The sequence below is a fragment of the Dermacentor andersoni genome, chromosome 9 (assembly GCF_023375885.2).
Source record: "Dermacentor andersoni chromosome 9, qqDerAnde1_hic_scaffold, whole genome shotgun sequence".
NCBI lineage: Eukaryota > Metazoa > Arthropoda > Arachnida > Ixodida > Ixodidae > Dermacentor > Dermacentor andersoni.
Genome location: NC_092822.1, coordinates 82,441,204 through 82,468,543, shown reverse-complemented (window position 1 = coordinate 82,468,543; position 27,340 = coordinate 82,441,204). Strand labels below are relative to the sequence as shown.

Genomic DNA, 27,340 nt, shown 5'->3' with positions numbered 1-27,340 from the left:
ATGGTAATTATAATTAGCCATACATAGCTGCAAGCCATGAAATAGTTGCACCTGCATAGTCTACATACATTATATATATAGGAAATATGAATATCATTCTTGAAATTACGTAGCAAGAAATTGCCATGTGCCAGAATTTAGCGGAAATAAACCTTTAAAGGTGGTTGCTTGCTTTCAACTCTAGAATCGTTCGCATCTATCGTTAACGATTGGTTGGTGACGACCTGACGTCCAAAACCAAGAAATGTCTACTACAGTCTGTATACAAGCTTTTCAATGAACTTTTCTTTCTACGGTGTTCCCGCCTTCTGTAGACGACACCTATAGATTACTTGCCGACAACGCACGATGACGGGCGATTTCATTTCTCTGTAGTTCGTAGACATAGTAAGTCAGTTTACATGGATCAGAGTTCCGCAACACTAATAGGATTGAAAATTAAGGGAAACGAGACATCCACCCAATCATAGCAATTACTACAAAGAATTGTTACATTGCTACATTGCTTCGACTTCGCGCTGCTGTCTGCTAGCCGCATGGTTAGCTCAGATGGTAAAGCGGTTGCCCCGGAAAGGCGGTGGTCCCGGGTTCGAGTGCCAGACCAGGAAGAATTTTTCTTCAACTGTGAGACTTTTCTTTCGAGGAACTGGTGTGAGTTTATTTGGAGGAATTGCTACGATTGGGTGGATGTCTCGTTTTTGTTTAATTAGTTCTGTTGACTTTCCGGTTTCTGCAGAGCTATTACGTCACGATTGATAACTCGTTTGTTCTAGTGATACGATACACGTGCAAGCTCTGCAATGTAGGTTGAAATCAAGCCACCTGCTCTGTGTGCAACGAAAACAAGCGCCGACAGAAGGAAGCTCCTCACTTTCTTTTTCTGCTGAGCAATCCTTCTTACACATTAGAATTGACTTGTCCAGCGCAAGAAAAAACATGGTCCACAAAAAAGCACACGCGGATAGCGCTGACTCAACTGAATATATATTAAACGTGATTTAAACAGGAATGTAGATGCGCATGCGCAAGAAAAACTGAAAAAGTGACGAAAAGAGAAAACACGAAAGGCAACGCTATCATTTCACCAGTTATGCTTGTCTTTGAATAATTAGATCCCCTTATTGCTTAAAGGGATCGACTGCTTGCTGACGCCCTTCGTTCGGTTTTCGCTAGTATGATAAGTCTCTAGGAATATATTTTTTTCGTGTCTCTGCGTCCGTCTAAGATCGCCGTCTTATTAAACAGTGGCTCGCAATGATGCTTCGTGCGGTGTGCTACTGGATATGAATATCAGTTATTTTCGAATTCTCTCTGGTGCTCGCGTAACCTGGCGTTGGCACACCGAGTCTGTCATATATAGGTATTGCCGCAAGACAAACGGATGTGGTACATTACACTTGTCGCACAGGGAATGAAAGGGCTTCCGTGTTGGACAGCAGACTTATTCTCTTTGAATTCGCCTTCTACTCTTCGCTTGACGCGTGCTCAAACGCTTGGCAGTTTATTGAGAGCTCTGAAAACGACGCTCACACAATATGGGGATGCGAAATTCCTGAAGTTGTGTGCAAACTTGTTAACATATGCCAGTGAGACGTGCTGATCTTGCCTGTCTTTTCCTTGGTCTTCGCGCCTGCCAGATTCCTTGATCCATCGTGCCACCTTGTCACAGGGCCTAGTTACAATGCACTGTGGATACCAGGCATTTTCTAATGTCTCAATCTGGGCAGAGACACTGCTGCACACCGTGTCAACACATTGATTTTGACACGGCCGCTCCTATCGTAGATACAGATATCGTCCTCAATTACTTTGCGTTGACCGTGGTGTGGAATAAGAGTTGCTTCTGCGTCCTAGGTAAGCGATAAGGAGATCGAATTTTTCAAGGACACGCACAGATCGCGTCGCCTTTCAGATTTTCGCTTTTCTGTTGCGCAAGCCCATTGCCGTTCGCGTTTGCGTCGTGTTCAACAAATGGTCAGTTGACAATAACAGCGCTGTCTGCGTGTGCTTCTCTGTCACCCGTGTTTTCTGCGCTGAATATTCGGATTCAAAGATGAATCGAGACTTACTAGCTCGGCTGTCGGTTCTGTTATAAACCTTCTTACTGCCAAAAGCAAACGTGCCACAGCTGCCGCAGAAGAACGTGTTTGAGCCGTAGCTTCAGTTGTTTAGTAAAGACGCCTTCAAAAGCCTGAATACTTACAGTGATGCGACTGAAGTGGACGTTGCGAAGTGCAGTGCTGTTCTCCACGTAGCGTCCGAGCGTACGCGCAACACTCTCATCGAAGTGTGCATCCTCGACTTTGAGGGTGCGCAGGTTCTTCAGACTGGCGACCGAGCGTGACCACATGTTTATCTCCTGTAAATACCGATGATATAGGTCGCCTGGGTAGACCTATGAAAGCCAAGGAAGGAAGTGAGGGCTATAGCTCGTATATAGCGCTTCTTGAAGCTGCAGCATTTCCCACTAAAAGTGCCAGGGAGAACGTTGTGGTGTATAGATTGGACAAGCACAGGTAAACCGCCTCAAACAGGCTAGCGGACGCTTGGATAAATGGACCTATTTTCGTCGAAGACGTCATTGTCATGCTTGGCGTATCAGTTGGCCCGTTAAAGCTAGCACGCTAACGAGGACAAGGCCTCTTTTTTACAAAGGAAGGTCCACCTATTGGAACGACGGCTAGCTTGTCTGAGAGTCCGTATGACCCCTGCTTTCTTACAACTTATACAGCTGTACACGATATAGCTGTTCACATACTTGTACAACTGCACAGCTTATACAACTTTGCAAAGACAGGTAAACCTATCGAAACGTCGGCCCGCCTTTCTAAAGCAGTTTACCCCTTTTATGTAACTTCTATACGACAGTCGGTCCCCATCTCAACCTCCAACTCGGGAGTGTCAGCCGAACTACCTCAGGAATGAATGTTAATACATGACCTGTCAGATCTCAGCACGTCTGGCCTAAGTTTACTGCTATTCCTCTACCTATATTGGCTCAACTTTCAAAGCAGTGCCGCTTTTGCAATCACAGAAATCAAGATTTTGCATACATGTATTACGACCGCGAGTGGTCGCGTTTTCAACTTTGTATTCTGTTGAACGCGATCAACAAAGTTACAAATTCGTTTGAAGCCAGAAGAACAAATTTCGTGCAAATTCGCGTTATATTTCTTATGCAGGTTGAGCCGGCCAGCCTACAACTCCCATGGTCATTAGCGCCACAGCTTGGTCTAGTAATTGTAGAAGGAAGCTATGCCTGAAGTCAGAGTTTCTCAATATATCACGTAAGAGAGAGCTGCCGCTGTGCCGCTATTGTATGTATAGAAATGCAGGGATGTAGGGACTTCGGATCAGCTTTGTTCTTGCAGAGCCAGGATACCTTGATTGATGACTGATGTTTATTGGCGCAAGGGCATCTAAGGCTAAACAGCGCCAGGGCATATCTTATGGTTTAGTAAAATCGTGAGTTTAGAACTATGACTTAAATTAAAGGCTGTATAGAGGCCTACACGTAAGATATCTTTTTAAACACTAGTGGATGAATTCTAAAATAATTACTAAGATACATATAAGGCATTAAATGCATTTGCTACAGGCGCACATGTTAAATTATTCTGGATTTTCCGAGTCCCTTGCTGTACAGTTCTTACTTACGCAAGAAGTGCAAGAGCTCAGGCATACTTTTGTGCGTCAGATTGTGCCTCACCTGTGAGGCACAATCTTAAGGCTAGGATGGTATGAGATCATGTCGAGGAAGTTAGCTTGTGCAAGATAATTAAAAGTGAGTTAAAAAGTACATCCTCTGATAAGAACATCGAGGGTGGGGAGGGGGGTATATGGTGCGAGTCGAGTTCTCTAAAATGAGCCAATCGGTCTCGGTGAAGTTCAGGACATTGAATGAGGACATGTAGGACGGTTAGGCTCTCACTGCAGCGTGTGCACGTCGGTGAATCAGTTGCTGTCAAGAGGTATTTATGTCCTATTCTGAGTCGTGCCAGGGTGACTTTTGTGTGTCTATCAAGCTTCAGTGGAAAAGATTTGGTTAACTGCGGTTTAGGCAGGTGCAGCTTATTTTGAACTTCATTGTTCCACTCAGTTTGCCAATAATTATGAGCGCCTTTAGTTCCGCAGGTTTCATATCTACACCAGGTACCCAGCTTGCATCAATTGTATCCCAATGAGCCGCTTCCCCAGCATTTTTGTCCGCCATTTCATTGCCTGCGATCCCAGAGTGGCCTGGCACCCAGCATACAACAAGAGCAATGTTTTGTTTGTACGCTGCGTGAATGCGTATAAGGAGCTGGTTGATTGCAGGGTTTCGGCTTTCTTTGCCACAGGACAGGGCTATGACAAGGCTTAAGGAATCTGTATATTATAGACTTTTGTACCTTTTTCTGTACTATAGTCAACAGTGATCATAATACCGTAGGCTTCCGCTGTAAAGATGCTACTATAGTTATGCAAGGTTTTAGAGTTGGAGAAGTTTGGGCCATGGGCTGCACATCATACCGAAGTTGCAGACTTTGAAGCATCAGCGAAAAATGCAATAGATCTGTACTTGTCTTCAAGAGCCATGAAGTGTGGCTGGATGAGGGCACTTGGACAACATTTTTTTAAGCTCTCTAAAGGAGAAGTCACAAGTGACTGGACATTGCTCCCAAGGTGGGATAGATTCAGCATAGTCACTTTCCTGCAGATCTGTGAAAACTATTGCAAGTTTTTCCGCAACAGATTTTATCGCTAATGGGAACGGCGGGGCGTGAGAAGGCCGGTTTAAGTGCAACTGATTTGTGGGCAGATTATGAGTGCTCTGCATGGATGCTGTTTTTGAGACATCGTTCTTATTGCGTAAGTGACTCCAAGATATGTGCGCTTATAATCGAGTGACCACTGATCCGACTCTGCATAGAGACTGCACAGGGCTCGTACGAAAGGCACCAAGTGCTAGGATCGAGTAGCTTAAGTGCTGTCTTTGAAGCCGACTGATAAACAATACATCCACAATCTATGCGTGACAACACAAGGCTCTTAAAAAGAGATAGGAGACGATGCCTATCTGTTCCCCGCAACTGGTGAGACAAAATCTTCAAAAGGTTCATTGTTTTAACACATTTCAGCTTCAATTCTTAAATGCTGCATGAAGGTTAGCTTAGTATCGAAGATTACACCCAACAATTTTGGTCCTTTCTAATTACCAGGCTTCTCCCATTCATCGTAATGCAAGGATCAGGACATACCCCTCTTCGTCGCGAAAAGAGCACACACGTAGTCCTTTCTGCGCTGAATTTAAACCCGTTTTCGTCTGCCCATTTGGCGAGCCGATTAACAGTTAACTGTATCTGGCGTTCACATATGAACAGATTGCAAGATTTAAAGCTGCCTTGGATGTAGTCCACATAGAATAAGACACCATGGATGGTATAGCAGAGCGGAGAGAGTTAATTTTAATTAGGAAAAGTGTGCAACTTAGCACTCCTCCCTGTGGTACGCCGTTTTCTTGAACAAAAGTGCGCGAAAGTACACTGCCAATTCTTACGCGGAACTTCCTTTCAGATAGGTAATTCTGCAGGAACTTCAGCATATAACCACCAATTCCATAGGACGCCAGGTCTTGCAGAATACCGTATCGCCAGGCGTTACCATACGCCTTCTCAAGATAAATGAATACAGGTAGACAGTATAGGCCGTGTAGAAATGCATCACGTATATATGACTCAACGAGGACAAGATTATCGGTTGTAGACCTTGCTCTTCGGAAGCCAGATTGTTGAGGGTCCAATATACTATTATATTCCTAAAAAAAGACAAGGCGACGGTTAATCATTTTTTTTTCAAATACTTTAAGTAAACAGCTTGAGTGAGTGCAATTGGTCTGTAACTGTTAACTAAGGAAATGTCTTTGCCGTGTTTGAGTATTGGCAGGACTATTGCCTCCTTCCAAGATGAAGGTATATGACCAGTTGCAAAAATATTATAGAGACCCCAGATGCAGTTTAGGGTCTCACAAGGCAGATTCCTGATTACTTCATATGTTATTGTGTCAGAACCTGGAGCCGAGCTGCCACAAGAGCCTAGGGCAAGATTGAGTTCATGGATTGTTAGTGGCTTGTTGTAATACTTCTGATGACAACTTGGTTGGACGCAGAGGGATATTTTCAGCAATTTTCTTATAGTATAAGAACTTTTCGGTATAATTTTCGGAGCTTGATACCCTCCGAAAGTGCTCACCAATGGTGTTTGCTTGATCTTCTATAGTATCGCCAGAGCCAGTGATGAGAGGAAAAAGATTTGAACGTTGCCCTTTTAGCTTACGTACCCTGTTATACACTTTGCTAACATCTGTGTACGAGTTTATGGAGAATACGTAGCGTGTCCAGCTTTCTCTTTTCGATACTCTGTGGATACGGCGGCCATTTGCCTATTCTATTAAATTCTATTAGATTTTCTGTCGTTGGGTAGCGTGAAAATCTACTCCGTGCTTTGTTCTGGAGTTTCTTTGCAGATTCACAGTCTTTGTTCCAGTAGGGTTTTGGATTTACTTTATCTGCGCAGGACTAAGGTATACAGTTTTTAGCAGAACAGAGGATATGTTCAGCGATGTAGGTGGTCAGTTCCTCTACACCTAGGTGGTCCACATCTTCCACGCACAGTTTACATAAGCTTCAAAATTTTGACCAGTCTGCACTTTGAAGTTTCCACTTTTTGGGGTAAGCTGGTCCATCGTGCCAATGTGTGGTTTCTAGGAGTGTTGGGAAGTGATCGCTACCATATGGATTACTAATAACTCTCCATTCCAGGTAAGGAAGATGTGATGCTGACCCTATGGCTAAATCTATACATGAATACGAGTTGTGTGTGGAACTGTAAAAGGCTGGCTCTGCCTTGTTAAATAGACAGGCTCCAGAACAAAGAAGTAAATTTTCTATTGCCCGTCCTCTCGCATCGCACCTTGATGCACTCCAAAATGGGCTGTGAGCATTAAAATCTCCAATTATTATATAGGGTTTAGAAAGCTGGTCTATGAGCTTTTCAAATTCTGCATTGTCAAACCGTGAATGAGGCGGTATATATATGGAGCAAATAGGTATAAGTTGGTTGAACATTATAGCCCGAACAGCCACTGCTTCAAATGAACTATGAAGTGATACATGCTGGAATGCGACTGACTTTTGGGCTAAGATTGCCAGACCACCTGAAGAAGAATTACCAATATTTCTACCTTTACGGAGAACTATATACTGTCTTAAGTTCTTGTGCGTAGACTTTAAATGTGTTTCTTGAGCAAAGAACAGTCGTGGCTGATATTCCTCTAGTAGACCTTTGACGTCATCTAGATTCTTAAATAGGCCCCTGGCATTCCACTGAATTATTTGTGTAGCCATATCGAGGAAGATTCTTGTTGTCTGTGTTCAAGAGCGCCTGTTAAAAATAGATAAATATGTATACGAGGACGGTAACCGTTTAGGTTACTGGTCCATTTCTTTGAGCAGTTATAGGTATTTTATCTCGTCTAGCGCGCTCTTCAGAGCGCTGATCTTACGGCGTCGATGACGCTGTGGATTTTTGTTCGACCTCCATAACCTTCTCGGAGGCCCTGGAGTTCAGATTAGCTTTGGGACCTGCGGAACCGAGGTCGGCAGGCCCACCTTCGATGTTGATGGAGCAGCACTTGCTGCTGCCACCAGGGGGCAGTAGTGATTACCGGACCACTATCAGTGGCCGCGGTAGACTCCCGAGGGATATGTGACGCTGCCCCCCCCCCCCTCCCCTTCGCGCCACTTCGGGAAAGCTTGTGTGATCCAAGCATGAAAGAAGTTTCCTTGCTTCGTGAAATGTTATATTTTATTTTACTTTTACTGCAATGATTTCTTTTCCGTCCTACCATTTAGGGCATGTCCTAGAGTTGGCTGGATGGCTTCCTTCACAATTCACACAATGTGGAGATGAGTCGCAGGTGTGATGGGTGTTCGTTCGAGCTGCATCTCGCGCAAGTCTGCCTTCCTCGGTATGTCCGGGATCCGTGCCCATACCTCTGGCACTTAAAGCACCGTCGAGGATTTCGGATGTACGGCCTAACACGCACTTTGATATAGCTTGCATCCAATGTACTAGGCAGAACACTGGTACCAAATGTTAATACAATGTGCTTTGTTCGCAGTTCGTTACTCCTGCGGATTAGGATTCTTTCTACTTTGATTACTTTGATGACATTTTGGTCCTGAAAACCTTCAAACAGTTCTTCGATACTAAGCTCCAAGAAGTCTTCAGAAATTACTCTACGGCTCGTATTCATGGTTCGATGTGCCGACACAGTGACTGCTACATCGCCAATGCATTTCAAGTCATTCATTTTATCGTGTTGGTTAGTTTGGGTTTAGTGGCACAAAGGCAACTAAGGCCATGCTGCGCCAGTCCCAAGACAAGATAAAACGGAACGTTAGGGCAGGTAAACCTGCATTACATTATAGTTGGTGTAAATAACCAGTTTTTTCTAAAAAGTCGGAGAGGTTAGGGAATGGCACTAGGGGGTCATCTGCTAGTAATAGGGCAGGGTGTAATGGAAGGTGCAATTTATACAAGCTGTGTAAAAACCTCCGTCTCAGTGTATTGATGTGTGGACACGTTATTAAGATGTGCATGACTGCAAGAGCTTCATTACATTTTTCGCAAGTTGGCGGGTTTTCTCTTCGGAGAAGGAAATTGTGCGTCAGATGTGTGTGTCCAATTCGAAGTCGACACAAGATCACCTCGTAGAACCGTTGCTGGTGACTGCATGATTTCTACTCGCCAATTACAGGTTTAATTAGATGAAGCTTCTTGCTTAAACAAGTGTCCCAATCGCCTTGCCATTTTGACGTCAAGGCCTTCCGAATCGCATTGACACTGTCTTTATATGGAAGTGCTGTATTTTGAATGTTTTTGTACGCTGCCATCGATGCGCACCTATCCGCCGCTTCGTTACCCAATATTCCAACATGGCTTGGCACCCAGCAAAACTTAATTGATCTACCATATTTGTTTGAAGTTAATGCATTCAAAATATCGCCCAACAAGGGTTCACTTTGGGATTTCATGTGTAGAGCCTTCAGTACGCTTAGTGAATCTGTGTATATGACAGTGTTTTCAAGTTTGTCAGCAATGATCTTTTGAACTACCGTCCATATCGCGTACACTTCGGCTGTGTAGACAGAGGCATGTTGAGGTAATCGTATACTTGTTTCCCAATTTTCTGTTACGGCCCCTACACCCACGTGTTTTTCCGTTTTAGAGCCATCAGTATAAAATTCTATGTAGTTTATATACTTGTCTTGAAGAGAGCGGAATTCTTCTATAATGTGTTGATGTGGTGTGTCTCTTTTCTTTAGATGTGTTAGTGTCCAATCACATCACGCTAAGAAATCACACCACGGGGGTAAACGTTCTGGCTTTCTGGCAACCTGGAGGACTTCCCGAGGGATGTCATAATCGCGACAGTATTCCTCGTATCGCAAGATAAGCGGCCTAATCATGTTTGGTTTATTTGTGTTATGTAAGCGTGAGCTGCACTTTGTGACGATGTTGTAGCATATGTGTTGTGGTGAGGATCGGATTCTGAGTGTGTAGGAAAAAGATAGTAGCGCTCTGCGATGCTGCGATTTATCGTGTTGGGTTTTATTTTTCAATTCAACGAGTAGGTCTCCATTGGACATCTTTGTGGCCAGGTCCTATCGTGTTTGCGAGGTATTTCGCCAAATTGAAGGGGGAGAATTTTCATACGCGTGTGTTGCCTTCACTGTGTATGACGTGGTACTTAGGGAAGTGCTCCTCATTGTTCTTAAAGAAGAATTGGAAGCTTGCATCGGTGCGCCCTTTTTTTCAGAGTGCGATCAAGGGATAGTGGGGTTACTTGAAGCCATATAGGGGTCCTGAGTTCGGCAGCAGCGCCAACCGCCCACCACCGAGCCCAACATGGGGACGGAGCAGATCCTACGAGTAAGACAACTTCTCGCCAGTTGTACAGTGCTACCATAAGCCAATCTGGAGTACCCAAGGTTGGCCACTCACACAAGGTTAAGCCTCGCTGCCAGGAAAGTAGGAAGTAAATAGAAGAGAGGAGGAGACGGGAAAGATTGAAAGGAAGAGAGAAAGACGCAGAATGGAGAGAGGGACAGTAAAAGGTAACTACTGATTTCCCCCGGGAGGGTCAGTCCGGGGGTGCCGTCTACGTGAAGCCGAGGCCAAAGAGGTGTGTTGCCTCCGCCGAGGGGCCGTAAAGGCATCGGCTCCACCCGGCATCGGCTCCACCCCCAGGATCGCCTTTTCCCCGGACACGACTAAGCCACGCACGGCTACACGCGGGAGGGTCCAACCCTCGTGTGCTCGGGTACGTGGTGTCGCAACACACCAAACGCCTGCTGACGCAGACGCCCCTGCGGGGAGAGCCAGGCTACCTTGAAGGCTCACCTGGCTAGCACCGTTTCTTCTGGCATAGCTCTTTATTCTTCTATAAACCGGCCCGTAAAGTGCTTGAAATTACGTTCGTGTGTTTTACGTCTAGTAACACTTTTATTGTAGAGTGTATTGTACACAAACTATTAGTTAACGCGGGTATAAATAGGTTGCGTTTCCCGGTTTACCCTGTTTTTATATTTAGCATTTTTGCAGCTAGAGTATGTTTGCTTGCTTGTGGTATGTGTGCGCATTTTTAGACGGTGCACTGGGACAGCTGGCTCTATGTAACCTGCATTCTCATTGGCGTGGATTTACTTAAACAAAAAGCGACTTTTTTAATACTACACACAGAAATCTTTTAGTGAATCATGACGACTTGCTGGCTGTACGAAACCTAAAACGTGCCAGCGGGTAGCTAAAGTTGGGAAACAGCAGGCGATGTTTTCGCGCGCTTCGCAACGGTTTTTCGTCTGTTCTTGCTCGTAAGTGCTTGCTTACGCACTGGAGGTGTGTAAACTTTATAATAACAGGCAGAATAACCGTCACTGATACTGTGAGGGACTTTATGCCTGGAGCAAATCAGAAATTTCTGATCATGAGCTTGTGTCTTTCTTGCTCCCTTGAAACGACCCGAACTAATCGATGCAACGTTGTTACTTTCAAAGATTTCTCGGCCGCCAAGGACGAAAGCGTACTTCATTATTTGTGCTTGCATCTTGATAGCTCCAAAGGACATGGCACCGTTAAGCGTGGCAACGACTTTAAAGACATTTGGGTCTGCTGCATCAATAACTTCGCCCCTCACAAAACTAAGAAAAGATCTAAAGCTACTCCCTGGATGAAGCGCGAAATCTTGCACATCAAATGGAAAGTTAAGCGCTTATGACGACAAGGTAGTTTTCATGTCACAGTTTCTACCTCTCAAACAAAATTAAACTAAGCACTCAGCAATGTCGAACTACCCTACTTTCAGCATGCGTTGCGGAAGTTCATGCGGACTGCTTGTAACAAGTTTTGCGGCTTAGCAGAAAACGCAGATCAGTTGACCAGATTGGGCAAGACCGAAGTGTTTTCGAGGAGCAGGAAATCGCGCAATGGTTGAACGAGTTTTTTAACAGCATTTCTCGCACTCGTCAGATCTTGCTCTTTCCAATCACATCAAGCCCAATGATGAATATGGTATAGTTTCAATGTTTGGTGTTTTCTCTATGCTTTTAATAGTAGAAACGAAATTGACTGCTGTGCCAGACAACATACCCAATGCTTTTCTTCATAGATACGGTGAAGTGTTGTCTCAACTCTTAGTTATAATAGTTCGCGCATGAGTTTTCAACTGTGATTCCTAGAGACTGCCTCACTGCCCGTGTTATCCCAGTACTAAAGAAGGCTGACTCCACGCTAATAGCAAACTATCGTCCCATATCAGTCACCTCCTCTTCTAAGCTTTTAGAGCATATAGAGGCTAAAGAAATTACCAAGTTTCTTGGAGATAGACACATTTTGTCACCTCTGCAGCACGGTTTTCGAAAGGGTTTTTCTAGTGCAACGCAATTAACTACTGTTATTCATTAGTTAGCATACTGAACAAATCTAGACAAACTGAAGTCAGGTTTTTGGATTTCAAGAAAGCATTTTAAGGTCGTTATACATACTCAAAGCTAACAAAAAAAGCTTCAGCTGCTCAATTTAATCACGTATATTATAAACTGGATTGCTGCTTGCCTGACTAATCGCAGGCAATTCGTTGTTATCGATACGTACTCTTCCAATGAACTTCCCGCCACTTCTGGCGTTCCTCAGGGTAGTGTTTTAGGGGCGTTGTAATTTAGCACATATATAATGATATTATTGGCACTATAGCTCCGCCTGCAAAAATTTGCCCATGACTGTTTTTGCCCACGACTGTTTGCCCTTCATCGAAATTACCTGCCCTCAAGACGAAATCACGCTAAATTCCAGCTTTCAAAACATTCAATCTTGATGCGCTCGTTGGAATATGAAACTTAATTACAAGAAAAACACTTTTTATGAAAATGACGAAAAAATGTAATAAGCTATCATTTGCATACAGCCTTGCATCTCAGCCACTTAGCGAGGCTAGCGAATACAAATACCGAGGCGCTGCGTTAACCAGTGACCTTAGCTGGAACTGTTAGCTGGATTTCTTAAACGACTGACTTGCGGAATCTTTGCCTGCTGAGACACAAATTAAAGCACGCTCTCGCTAAAACACGTGTAATTGCTTATAGGTCCCTTGTCCGTCCTAAAGTGGAATATGCAGCTAAGATACGGGATCCTTACATCAAAACTAATATTGATGTCCCAGAATTTAATCAGCGTAAAACAGTAGCATGTATCTTGTCGAAATATCGCTTAACTGAGTCCTGAAGGCAGCTGCTGATTGAACATAATATTTGGACGCTGCAATTGGGAATAAAATTCACAGACCTAAATTTTTGTTTTTACTTAATAAAGGCAGATTGTCTCGCTCTCCCAAGCCTTACGTGCATCCACTTACGGCCCACAGAACAAGACATGGTCACTCTACGTCACTGACACCTTACTGTGCAAGAGTTAACTTTTTAAGATATTCTTTCTTTCCTCGCACAATAACGGAGTGAAGCAATCTGCCTATTCAGCAACTAGCCGGCACTGACTTGACCGAACATATGTTTAGTGAAATTGGCTGAGTTACTCATGTTTAATTAATCTGTTGAGCCTGCTGCCAAATGAACCTGTTATTGTTGCTGTTTTTTCTAGTTTATTAATAATTAGGACTTTTGTGCTACTTAAGCTGTGCTGCATAAAATGATTTTGTTGCATTGTTTGTATAACGTAACATTTTAGTTTTCTTTTGTAACGTGCTTGTCGCAACATATTTGTCTTGTACTTTTTTCTTCGGCATGTTCTGCTTTATTGTATATGTACTTTACCCCTCCTGCTTAGGCCTTGAAAGGCTTTCACTATAGCATAAAAATAAATAAAAAACAAGCAATTTGGCTCGTATGTTCATGCTCTGGAGCCACATTGTAAGGCCCTCGCTAGGCGTTACCGTTAAGAATTGCGTTTCCGCGGTTCTCACAGAGGGAGCCTGCGTAAAGTTAGCGAGACCGCAGGCCACCAGTGATAATTCCCGTGGTGGTGGCGGGTTGCAGCATACTTGACAACTCCTGCCATTTTCTTTGTAATGTTCAAGAACATTGGCTCGTTTTTCGCAAAGTTGCGTCAAGCTATATGAAAAATTCAGTCTGTATCCGAAAATGTGGCACACGTCGGCCTCCATAGCTTTCATTGCAAACCTTTCGGCGGTGTAAGGGTGCGAAAGGGATACTTCCTTCGAGGAGGTTAATATAAACAAGTCTGATGCTTGACACTATTTAAAGTGCCAAGTTTTCTGCTGCTCGGTGTGTGACGTCTGAAGTTAAATACTAGTTACTAGAGCGCGTTATATATTTAGGAACACCCGCGTGCTTCATGACATCTTTGGAGGAGAAAATGGGGCGGAGTAACTGCCCAAAGCACACTATCGCGTCACTGCTTGAGTGAAGGGCGTCGGCGGAATGTCGGGCTGCGGAATTTTTTTTTTACTTTGCTTTCGCTAGAATCGGCCCATATTTTTAGAGTGCACTGTCTATGGTCGGAGTTCCCAAACTTTCTGGCCGTAGGTAGCCCTACCTGCTTTCCCTAGCCTCCTTTCCTACTTTTTCCCCCGATGTGCTTATCTACTGCATCGCAATGATTGCTGCAACGAATGAACCTCTCGAAGGCTACCCAATTGTGGAAGTGGTGGTTTTGTATGTTAAATTTAAACTAGCGTGAGAATCCACCGAAGGGGGGATTAAGTCAGGTCAGTTTTGGCCGCTCGTGCAAACCTAAAGTACCCTTCGCGGAACACGTAAGTTCCGTGGAACTCAGTTTGGAAAACCCTGGTCTATAGAATTGGCCCACATTTTGACACAATGTTATATTAATTATTTGAAATATGTGGGGTTTTCTATTCCAAAACTACCATCAGGTTATCGCGCATGTTGTAGGAGGGGAAAAGCGCGTATGGTGTAATTGTCACAGTATTGTGAATCCGTAATAGAAGTCCTTGTTCGAATGCGGCCGTTGGACAGTAATCTATATATATATATATATATATATATATATATATATATATATATATATATATATATATATATATATCCGTAACAACATGGCAACCAGTGGCCCCAGTAGCACATGTCTTACAACATTTTTAGAATGCACAATCTTGGGGATTACCTTACGAAAAAGGCTACAAACCAGGCTGATACTGAAAAAGGGGGGGGGGGGTTACCTTGCTAAGGAGGCGTTTGCTTTAAAAAAATACTTGTTATCTCCTTCCTTTCCTCCCCCACCTCACAGGATTTTACGAGTCGTAAATTTCAGTTTGACATTTATTCAGCACTTTTCTCTTATATCAAGCACAGCGATTTTTCGGCCGCGTTGTCTGACAGATAGGATTCGTTTATACACTCGAAACAGGCAAAGCGCAATAAGCTTCGGGCGCACTTGAGGGACCCGTGATAGGGTCGTCGTAAATGGCGGGCACATTAAGCACAAGGAGTTGAATGATTTGTTCACAATTTGACCAGTACAAGTTGTGCTCGTCAACGCCGGCGCGCCGAAAATTTGTTCGCGTGAATACAACTCTGACGGCATCAAGAAGGATGACGCATGGTAATGAGCGGCGTCGGATATGACGCGCAAGTAATCTTATCAATTGCTTCTTTCGCTCTAAATGTACGGGAAATTTGTGAGCAGTTGTTGGTCGTCGGATCACACTTGAACGTCGGATCGCACAGCGTTTCACCTTGTGTTTTCTGATTCAGCCCAGCATCAGGCTCGACCCGTTTGCCTCGGCGCAGATGTGCAGAAGAAATTACCCCTAAAACTTCGAGTGAGAAGGCATCCTAGGGACTCAATATTTTGACAGCTAGAACCGTAGCAAGCAACAGACAACGTAGCCAGAAAAAGCAAAGAGGAAGTCAATCTGGCACACTCACTATGCCAAGTTGGTCTTGAACGGATGCACGGTAACTGAAGGACTTGAGGCCCCCGGCACCGGTATGCAGGGCATGCCAGAAGATGCGTCGTTCGAGCAAGTTTTGTCTCATGTCTATCATGATGCGCGTCACGCACCTGCACGGTAAAAAAGTTTGCTGGTTAAATGGGGTTTATTGCAGCAAAAACGACTTAGGTCACGCTGCGCCAGCTACAGGGTGTTCGAAAAACAAGTCTAACAGTAGCAAAAGCTGCGTCGTTGTACAGTTTATGCAAGGATCATGTTTTATCTACAATCTTAGCAAGTCTGTCAGTGGCACCAGTGGATCGTCTCCTTGAATTAAAGCGGTGGGTAAAGGTATGTTTAAATGACATAATTTGCGCAAACGTTTTCGTCTGTGTTTGAATATGTGTACGTGTCAGTAAATTGCGCATCGCTGTGAGTGGTTCTTGGCGCATTGCGCATGTTGGTGGGTTCTCTTTCTTAAGTGAGAAATTGTGCGCCCAATCGGCAATCAACACAGGACTACTTCAATGAACCATTCGTAGCGATTACATGACTTACACTCGCCAAGCACGCGTTTCGTTAGGTGTAGCTTTTTGCTTGCGCAAGAGTTCCCTTCCTGTTGCCACATTGAAGTGAAGGCCTTCCGAATCGCTCCGATACTATTTTTGTATGGAAGTGTCATGTTCATATCAATTCACACGCCAACGTAGAAGCGCATTACCTGCTGCTTAATTACCCGGTAAACCAACATGGCTTGGGGGCCAGCAGAAGCGAAATGACTGCCTGTATTTGTTAGATGACATCACGGTTAAGCTTTCCCCTAGCAGGTGTTCCTAATCGGATTTCAGTTAAGAGCCTTTAATGCACTTGACAAATCAGAGTATTTCATTATTTCATGCTTGTCAGTGATAATGTTTTAAATACAGTCCATACAGCCTAAATTTCAGCAGTTAAGACAGGCGTACTGTTGTATTCGAATATTTGTTTCCCAATTTTAGAGCGAAGCTTTTAGGCGCCCATTCCTGCATTGAGCGTCGGCGTCGTTCCTTGGCGTAACGGAGTGAACGAGCACAGCAAAAATGAAAACAAACGCTGACGCAGCGTGAAATGAAAGTGGGCGAGAGGAGGAAAGTAGAGGAGGAGCGGAGGGGCATGAGCATGCGCTGAGTTGCCGGTAATCACGGCATTCCACGTCAAGTGGGCGATTTCATCTGAGCTTCCGAGTGGGGGCCAGGGTGATGCGAGTTCGGAAGGGCTACGCTCGTCTACGGCGCCAGCTGCTGAGGTCACTCCGCGGTGCCAGCGTGTTTGACGGGGATCACTGTTCCAACAAGGAGCGATGACGAGCGGCCACAAATAAGGCTCTATGTGACCTTCCTTTGGTTGTCGCCACAGACACTAGTGGCGCGATTTCCCCGCGACGAAGGGCTGCTGTAGTCAGTGTAAAGAAAGCGCAAGAAAAGCGTAGTTTCGTGCAAGAAAGGCCGTGCGGCGATGAAGGCTACAATATAGTCTCGGAGTAGCGCACTTCGTCTGCATGGAAACCGAACGCGCTACTTACAACGTTCTCTTCCTAATATAAAACTCGTACGTATATGATCATAATACAAAACATTGAGACGCCAAATGAAAACACTTATAGAACTGCGCTCAAATTCCAGATTAGGGAGCATCGTAATCGTCAGTGAATTTTTTTCCTTACGCCCTCCACACCCACTTGTTCTTGTGTTGTAGAACCATCTGTGTACATTAAAAAAATTATATTTGTCCTGAACGGCGTGGAAATCTTGTATTACGTGTTCGTGTGAGGTGTTTATTTTCTTTAGATGTGTAAATGTCCAATCGTAAATGTGTCAAGTCTTACCATGGGAGCAGTCGTGTGTTTGTTTTCCAACGTGAAGAACCCTATCAGGAATGTGATAGTCCCGCCGGTATTCCTCAAATTGTAGCACAAACGGCAATAATTGTCTTACGCTTATTCACGCGACAGCGTTAAGGAACTCGTGTCGCAGAAAAGCCGGTGTCATCGGCGTCGTTGTCGGCATCAGCGGTGTTGGCCGTGAGCGATAATACCCGGAAGGCACTTCATAAATAAATAACTTGCAAGATGGGCTCGTGAGAACCGAACCAGGGTCTCCGTAGTGTGAGACGGAGACGCTACCACTCAGCCACGAGTTTGATCGTTCAAGCGAGACAAAAGCGCTTCTAGTGAATGCTGTGTTGCCTTAGAAACGTGCCGTAGAAAGCTATACTGCGGTGTATATCGGTAATTATGACAACGTAAATTACAGAAGTTGCAGTTACACAAGTAGCGAAAAACGTTTCTGCTACATTTCTTCTGCGCTCTGCGCACACGCAGAGCTATCTTGCGGCAAACACAGAAGACCCCCCTCCTCGCAATGTACGGCGCTGCCCCGCCACGTGGCGCGCCACTCACCCCATGATCGCGTCCGCCTTCATGGCGCGTCGCGGCCCGGATGTCCATACCGATCGCGACGCTTGGCTCGCGTAGATCGTTTGAGTGGGCAGTGGGAATGGGGTGCGATAACGCTATCGCGTTCCACTCTTGAAGGCGAAGCTTAAGTGTCCTTCAATTTTTTTTTGTAGTCTTAACGTTAGTCGCATTGCGTGATGTTGTGGCATACATGTTATGGTGATGACTCAGTTCTGAGTTTTGAGGAAAAAAGCGACTGACGCTCCGCGCTGCTGAAGAATTATGGGGTTTTACGTGCCAAAACCACTTTCTGATTATGAGGCAAGCCGTAGTGGAGGACACCGGAACTTTCGACCACCTGGGGTTCTTTAACGTGCACTTAAATCTAAGTACATGGGTGTTTTCACATTTCGCCCTCATCGAAATGTGGCCGCCGGGTCCGAGATCCGATCCCGCGACCTCGTGCTTAGCAGCCGAAAACTATAGCCACTGAGCAACCACGGCGGGCAGTGCCTTTACTCCGCTATTGCTTTGCGTTTGAAAAAAAGACGGACTAGTTCTCGAACTGGACGCATACTCAAAATGCTAGTCCCGAGCGCTGGCTTAATCTACAAGGTTGATCATCCAGACACGGCAAATGCAAGATGGCCTACCTAGTAATTTCGTTACCATGTTGCGTACTTTTCTTTGTTTTATGTAGGAATTAGAGCTCGAGATGTACGCCAGATATCTTAGCAGAAAGGCGCGTACGCCTTTCATCGGGGCTAATTTGTTTAAACTTTAGGTTTTCTGCCGTTCGGGGTCAATGAAGGAGACACCCCACCTTATTTTGCTTCTTACGTGCTTACTTACACTCCTCCTTCCAAGAGGGAAAGCGTCGTCTAGAAACAGTGACTTTAGTTTGTTGGATGCATACTGATGCCGCATCTGTAAAAAAAAACATTGTTACGTATTACACTGCTCCTTCAATACCGAGTACATGGACATCGTTCCACGTGAGCTGCGTAAACAGTGTGTTGCATTATACAGGGCGCTTCAGCGAACACTTTCGAAAATATTTAAAGGTTGCTTGTGGCAGATATCAGAATTATAGGGCATGAGCTGGCCTACTTGAATCGGCGGACGATACTTGCACAATGAATTGAGATACAAAATCTACTAATGACCAAAATTTAACTCCTTAAGTTTAATACTAATTACATTATGTCTCATATTGCAATTTACATATTCTAGCCCTGGAGTTCAAAGGCGGATACACTCGGAACGAATTTTCAAGATGACACCAGTTTCGGGATATAAATTCCCGAACCTCGCGGAGAAATGCATTTGCATTCCAGTTAATTTGTTAAAAAAGGCGTCGTTTCATGCACTGAAGCGCCGAAGTAACTGGAACGCCAATGCATTTCTCCGCTCAGTTCAGGAATTTATATGTCGAAACTTGTCCAGAGAATTCACTCCACGTGGAACCGCCTTGCGAAGTCCACTGCTAGAATTCGTAAATAGCAATATGGGTCATATAAGATAATTAGCTATAACGTTAATTAGTGAGTCCATGGTAATTAGTCCAAATGTTTTGTGCCATTAGTGTGCGTCGCTTCGAGTAGACCGGCTCATAAACTAGAATTGAGCTGTCTGCCACGGGCAACCTTTAAAAAATTTTGAAACTGTTCGCTGAAACACCCTGTTACAGTGACGTTTGCTTAGATACATAGGTTTATTGGAGACTAATACGAATATTTAGATATCTTGTTTCGAGCTTTTGTGCATACATGCACTGAACTTTGTTTCCAGTGATACTTTTTTGCCCTTTATCAAGCTGTATCTTCACATTGGTTTACTCCATTGTATCTTCGCATTTCTAATGCCTAGTTTGCAGAACTTTATATGTGCTCTCGGTTGTGATAATTTTGGTGCAATTACTCGCAATACACGACCGGTGACTGCTGCTCCTGCGCAATACATTGGAAAAAAGGCAGCGTCATTGAGATTGTTCCGTGGCCGTTGCTTATGTACAAAAATTCGAGGGGAAGTCAAGAAAAGGGACTTTTGCGATTTCTCGCAGTGGGGTTTGGTAACACTGCTAGTATCCAGCGCTCTGCAGCAATTCTATGGAACGTGTCACTCTTATTCCCGCGTTAGTCGTTAGAGTGTAGCAGACCGTATAGCAGCTCCATTGTCGATCTGCACCACGGAGGAAATGAGGGCAGTGATTCGTTTTTTATTTGCGGAAGGCATTAAACCTGCGGAAATTATTCATCGAATTGAGGCGCGGTATGGTGTTCACTTTTATCGCGAAGCAAGATCTATGAATGGATAGAGCGTTTCAAACAGGGTAGAACTTTAGGTGACGAGGAAAAATCGTGCAGGCCACCGAGGTCAAAGGCTGGGGACAATGTGAAAGTCGTTGATGGTATGGTGATGGAAAACTGATGCACCAGAGTGGACGAAATCGCCCATACTTAACATATCAGTAATGGCTGAGCGCATTCCATCTTACACGACAATCTAAATTTTTGGAAAGTGCGTACAAGGTGGGTCCCGAAAAAATTGTCAGCGCAGCCTAAGGCACATAGGTTAGACAACTCTCGAAAACATTTGGCCCGTTATCGTCGCGAGGGAGATTCATTTGTTAATGTAAATAAAACTTGGATACATCATAACGAACCAGAAACGAAGGCTGCGAGCATAGTTTGGAAACACCCATGACTAGAAGCTAAGAAATTTAAACGTCTACAGTCAGCTGGTAAGATTATGCTAACACTTTTCTGTGACATGGAAGGTGTGGTAGCCGTTCCTTTCACCCCAAGAGGCGAAACTGGACAGTGAGAACTATTTTGATGTGTTGCGAACTAAACTGAAACCTGCAATCAGATCCAAACGTCATGGAAGACTGCGAATAGCTGTCATCCTGCAGAAAGATAACGCTCGGCCACATTCTGCCAAATGGACGGCCGAAACAATGAAGGATCAAGTTGGGATTCGAATTGCTGAAACACCGGCTATACAGTCCAGATCTGGCTGCAAGTAATTTTCATGTTTGGATCATTGAAGGAAGCGCTCAGGGGAACAGGATTTGCAGCCAATGCAGAAGTCATTGATTCGGTGCAAATTGGTTAAGAGGTCCAAACAAAAAATTTGCCGGCGGAATAAACAATGAAAAAGAACTTGTGAAATGTTGGGCAAAGTGCGTTGAAGGGCCTTTAGGTTATGTAGAAAAATAATGTATGTTTCCGTTTTCTATCATTAAAATGAATTTACCTTTTCTGAAAAGGCCCTTTACTTTTTGACTTCCCCTCACATAAACATGTTTCTTGAATTAAAAAGTTTAAATAAATATGTGTCCTCAATTTGTTCATTCCATGGCCTTGACGTTTTTCACATCAGCTTCATGCACTGCTTTGCTGATTTCGAACTGATATAGCACTAAAGTTCGTGTGATATTGTCATTACTTATTAAACCGATAAAAAAGGTGGAAGCTTTGATATGATTTATTGCTGGCACAATTTTTTGGGACGTACGAATATAATATATTATGAAAAAAATACATATTTTACACGTCTTGACAGTGCGTAGCGTGCAAGAATTCGTTTGCGGCATCATTGGCAATGGCAATGCAGTTATTATTCACCTATTTGATCCCTCGACAAAATCTATGAAGAGCAGGCCATGCTCAAACGTACCAACAACGCTATTGTCGAAATGCTTGCATTAACCTTTAAAGCTTTTTTTTTTACTCCACTCATAGGAACAGCATCGCGGTAAACCTTACGTGCAAAAACGGCTGGTCAGAACGCTGGTCATAGTGCACACGAGTCGCTAGGTGCAGTAATACGAGCCACCCCTGAACGGGTTGCGCCACGGATGATAAAGTGTAGTCTGTTTCAACAGGCAGCGCTACCAACACTAAAAATACGAGAGAAGAAAAAAGTTGCGTGACATACGGAAAAAAAAAGAAAAAGCTACAGGTACGTGTCATTTACGTCTCACAGCTTTAGGTGCAAAACGGGTCATAAATACGTTCAAGTTGTCACAAGGGTGAACCCATTCGCCCCAACATTAAGCGAAGTGACAATTCCGAGGCAGGGACCACAGCGCACCGTGCTTACGTTCGCGACCAAAGCAAAGGCTGTCGCACAGGAGCAGCATAAATGTGCACGAATAATGGGTGATCTGGCGTAACCTTAAGACCCCAAGGTGTAGTTTCAACGCACAAAGCATTCATCTCATAGAAAGCGTCACAGGTGAAATACGACTGCATTGCGAAGAGCGCATGGTTAGACATCTCTGACTGCAATATTGACTAGTGACTGCGATAGACAGCGTTGTCTGCTACGGTACCTAGAAGCAAATTTTCCGAGAAACCTGCACACTGGGTTTCCCCTTTGTAGCTTTGGCTGCGGTCGCCTGAATATTTTTTTTCTTGTATTTCACACTGTAAGGTCTCTGAAGACGCGGAATCGAATAACGCATGCCTGGTCATACTGGTGCTGCACGTGCCGTCCAAGGTGGTTACACACGTGCATGCGCGCGCACAGGGCTGCGAGACTGGTCACCGCGAGATAAAAGGGAGTGCTTGGGTTCACCACATGCGCTGGTGCTTCCCCCACTCACCTGTGCTGCCGCAGTAGCAGATGCAGGAGTAACGAGACCCGAAGGGCGCCCCACTTGTGCTGCAAATGGCCCAGGGGCGAGTCGAATGCTTTGAGCGTGACCTTGCCGGAAAAGTGCTCTCGCAGCTCGATGCAGCTTTGCGAGAGGATGTGGTTCCACGCCTGCAGTTCGGACACGATCCAGCAGGGCTCCTGGTCGCTCTGCCAAGTGCACGCACGCATGAAGCAGTCTTCGTCCTCATCGACACTCGGTCTGCGACGGGTAACTGTGGGGTGTGGCGTGGGAGGAAAACCCCGATACGGGTGATCAGATTTCGTATCCAATATGTCACCACCGCGGTGCGATTGTCGAACCCCTTTAACCATGGGCACCGGTGTTCTTAGCTCATTTTTAACACGAGTGTACGCCAACCATTAAACTGAACTGCTTGTCCTTACCCTAGCCCTAGCCAAGACCTGGAAAACGCTACCTTCTCGGATTACTTTTCCGAATCACATTATTGAAATGATAGAACTGCACGATGAGCGCTAGACTGACTTAGCCTCCAGAGGTTCGCATCCTTCTATTTTATCGCCACCCCTCATCGTACGTTTACTTCCGCCTACCCAACAAAATAGCTGACCAGTTGGGTGCTACAGCGGTTGTCGACCTCTAGGCGAGCCTTCAAATAAGTCATTTCTTTCTCAGACATTATGGGAACGAACTTTGAGGAAATGCTCTTTAGTCCATATTTTTGCTTGGCACTGCGCAGTCTCGGGACGCTCGCCAGCCAGCATCGATACGATCTTTAAGGCACTAGCAGGTTCAAGGCATTGCGCTTCTCATGCACAGCGGGAACACGCATTAACATAGAGAAAAACTCGGCACTCGCTAACTCACGCACGTAGAAATGTGAGCGCTGCCATGTCATGACGGACGTCGTCGTCCGATGGCTGTCAGGCATTTCCGCTTGTCACCTCGACAGCAGCGTCACTTGTAACCGTAAACGTGGCTATTGACAAGATCATGCGCGATCACAATTGCGCTAGGGCACATCAAGTACAACGAATGCCTTTTGAAAGCAAAAAGGAAGGTGTATGAAACGACAGGAAAAGCACCCAAATTTGTGATGACGTAGGCTCCAACGTTATGCTGGCAGGATTTGGCATTGTGTATACATATGCCTGGTGTCCCATGTAACTTCAGCCAAACTTAAGATACGCAAACGCTACGTAGCTGTACACAACCAAAGTAATGTTTGCCGTCGCTTGAAGATGCTCAGATTATCTTTCGCATTCGGCCTAATTGCATATTTAGTCTTAATAAATCAACTTCTCAAATGTAATAACTAGATTAAATGTGTGAATGAGAAAATTCTAGAGCATCATAAAAACTCTCGATACAGCTTCCGAAGCGTGAGAGCAGCCCGCGAATAAAAGCAGAGAGCCTGGAGCGGCCAGTCGCGCAGCAATTTTTAATGCATTCGAGGGCTTCTATGCTTGTAAAAGTACTTTTATCTAGTCCGCATTGAGCAATAGAACACTGTAGCAGGAGTTTTTTTCATGTTGCTCTATAATTTTCTCATTGACAATTGTAATCAATTAAGATATTTGAGAAACTACTTAATTGAGGCTAAGTATGTAAGCGGAATGCAAAAGAAAAACGACAATCCGAGTATCTCTAAGCGACGGCAAACAATTCTACCTTAGTTCTGTGCAGCTACGTGGTATTTCCATATTTCTGAAGTGTGGCTCAGGTTGAGCAGAACACCCGATATATATCACGGCGCGCAGTTATTCTCAACTCTGTGTCGATATAAAAATTTATTGCCGCAAAGCAAATTATTTCCATTTGCGCGATAATGTCACCACATTCCAGCCATTTAATCGCTGGTGCTTACTTTTTGCAAGTGACTGCGAGGCTTTTCTAAACTATATAGACGGACGAAATTTACACCAAATTGTGCTGTGGCGTGTACTACAATTATGCTCGTGATGGTGGGTACCAGCCGTGTTATGGTGGATAGAATACATGCAGCGTTCCGGCGGTGGAAAGCCAGAAGAGCCAGTGAAAAGTACACCAGCAAGTATCACAAGAGGCGCGCTATATCGCTCTTTCGGAGATAAAGTTTATGATTTTCCTAAATGGAGCCATGTACAGTAACTCTACACAATTCTACAAAGGCTTCAAACTCACGCATACGCCCTAAAACAGCGTATTTGGGTTTGTACGCATGAACACTCCATACACCGTTTACGTGGACCAATGCACGCACCTGCCTAAAGTGAGTTGCCCATGGCCGCCTGCCTCAGTGACCAATCTTCAGTGACTGAGCTATAAAAAAGGCCTTCATGGGCTCAAAAAGTATGTATAATTACCAGTTCCAGTGTGACCTTCCCCGGTTGGCCCGGACGTTTCCACTGTGTCGTGGCACAGGGTTTCCACTGTGTCGTGGCACAGAGTGCTGTGAAAGACATTGAATATGTCGGTGACGTCAGAAATGGTAGGCGTGTTGATTGTGCACAGGCTCTGGAGTAACGCCATGTAGTCCATATAGATGAGGTTGCGGAGAGCGTCCGATGATGCAGCCATGACCTGTAATGTAACGAAAAAAAGTGGTGCCTCACAAGACAGGGATATTAGGCTAGCTCTAAGGATGTAGCGCTTTCCTACAAGACACTGCACTGATTGACCAGTGGTGACAGAACTGACGCTCAAGGAGACGCTCAGGCTTAGAAATTGCGCGCCACGTCTGCTAGGGTAAATGCGCCTGCATCAACATTCCTATCAGCACTGCCATGCTTTCTCGCTTGTCCTTGTATGCAATGGGCTACGTTTGCGGCTGTAGCCATTGGCGAAATTATTGAAACGAACACTAGACTACACACAAGGTACCCCGAAAGCACCGCATAAGTAATAGAGCTCACGTAGGCTAGTTGACGGAATATTCTTCGAAACAAACACGCTAAAGTAGGAAAATGTAAAGGCGAAAACCAAGTACAGGATAACCAGTCCCCACAGGTGCTATCTTCATAGTTTGCCTTAAGCTTGCCGATGTTTTTTCGCGCTGAAATGCGATCCAAACCAGTCCGAAAGGGGAAATATAATCTTCCGTTTGTCGACACACTGGTTCCGTGCTGCTGGCTTCTCTTTGAGTAGGGTGAAAAGGACAAGGCTTACCTTCGCTGCTCAACGATGCACCGCCGTTCTGCAACGTGACTCTCTTGAATGCCTTTAACATCTGCACCCACGCGGCATGATATCTGGTGGTTGAGGGCATTCACTTCTGTGCGTGCATATTGGATGACGAAAGATGGTGGCGCAGCGTGGTGGGCGTAATCCCTGACGTCACCACCGCTTTCGTTTTTATCGAGGTAAGCATCAGTAAGCGCAACACCGACAGCGATGCGATATCTTTATAACAGTATACCGACCCCGTGCATCTTAAAGAATGCATAAGAGTGGCTTGTTGGGCTAGTTGGTACGTGGTTATACTAGGTGAATGCCAGGAAACTTGAAAGAGGGGAAAACAATCGAGAGGCCGACGTAGACAAAGGCACATAAAGGTGGCTGGACTAACGATTCTTGAAAAGAACGTCCCCTAAATCCATGTCGAACATGCGCAAGGCACAAGATGTCATAACGCGGTAATCCCCTTATACATAAAAGGCAACGCTAATAAAAAAGTTGAAGCTCTTCAAGAGCTTCAATTTCTTGGTCGAATGAGTGACAGTTGACATCTGGCCCAGTGAAGATTGCCCTATATCGAAAGAAGAATGAAATTCTTTTAAGGGTCACAAAAGCTGAGTCGCTGGACCGGTGTAAGGTGGTCGGCAATAGAATAACCGAACACATGATTGGACAATAGGTCACACGTAGAAACAGCACTGAGCGCAGTGGAGCAAGTACAGCAATGGTCATCGGGCACATCCAGCACGTCCTCGATGGCTTTTACATTGGCAAGACATTCCTTTCGGAGCAGCATCACAGGGTATGGGAACAGGTTGCAAAGGGAAGTGGTGCTGGCACCCTGTGTGATGGCCACTGCCACAAAACGTAGTACCAGGTCTTTCCGAGTGAGAAAAAGCTCACATGGAGATAGTAATGCGACAGTGTCCGAGATTGCGCTGCAATACATTGGCACTACCGTTGACGCGTTCTGTGAACGTGGGAGTTGGCTTAGGGAAGTAGGTTCCTCGAAAGCAAACAAATCTCGGTGAGCGGCAAATATAACAGCAGCAGCTATTTCGGCCCGTGCGCAATGGATAACGGCATTGTAGTGAAAAAGTCCCAACCGAGGATACCGTTATGGTTGCAAGAGGAAAGAATTATGAATGCTATGACGTATAGAAAGTTGACAATGACAACACGACCAGTGCAAGCCGTTAAGGGGTGGCTATTCTGAGCACTGGCTGTGCGGAGTGACAGCCCAGAAAAGGGTGTCGTAACTTTCCGAAATATACGGCAAAGCTTGGCGTCCATAACACATACGGCCGTTCCTGTGTCCACGAGTGCAGATGACTGAGCAGCTTCAACACTACGATTTCGTTCGAGGGACTGCGTTGAGGTCTTTCAGATTTGAAAGCTGCTCAGCCCTTGCCTCGTGGACTGCAACGATTAGCGATGGCGAGGAGGCGGCGAACGGCAGGTAGTTAATTACGGAAGGTGGGTAGTTGACGTCGGGAGCAAATTCGGCGACATAGCTGAGCGGCGCGTTTTATGGATGCTTTGGGTGGCTGGTCAAGGGCGGCGCGGAGCTAGGCGACCGCACACGATTACAAATAAAATCACCGCAGTTCCGCGCGAAAGGCCAAGCACTGATTGCGATAGCAAATTAGTAGATAGC

At 45.1% G+C, this 27,340-nt stretch overlaps 1 protein-coding gene across 2 annotated transcripts in view; it reads right to left on the bottom strand.

The window, feature by feature from the left end:
- Positions 1-25,781, bottom strand: part of LOC129384119 (uncharacterized) — a 52,112-nt gene extending 26,331 nt beyond the window's left edge. For both annotated transcript variants that reach the window (XM_055069261.2, XM_055069262.2), the window contains exons 1-5: positions 25,675-25,781; positions 24,873-25,089; positions 22,516-22,780; positions 15,465-15,600; positions 2,204-2,395 (exon numbers count right to left, since the gene is read on the bottom strand). In XM_055069261.2, coding sequence (XP_054925236.1) covers positions 2,204-2,395; positions 15,465-15,600; positions 22,516-22,780; positions 24,873-25,086 — 807 coding nt within the window. In that variant the 5' untranslated portion in view covers positions 25,087-25,089; positions 25,675-25,781. The remainder of the gene's footprint in view (positions 1-2,203; positions 2,396-15,464; positions 15,601-22,515; positions 22,781-24,872; positions 25,090-25,674) is intronic.
- Positions 25,782-27,340: the final 1,559 nt, after the last annotated feature.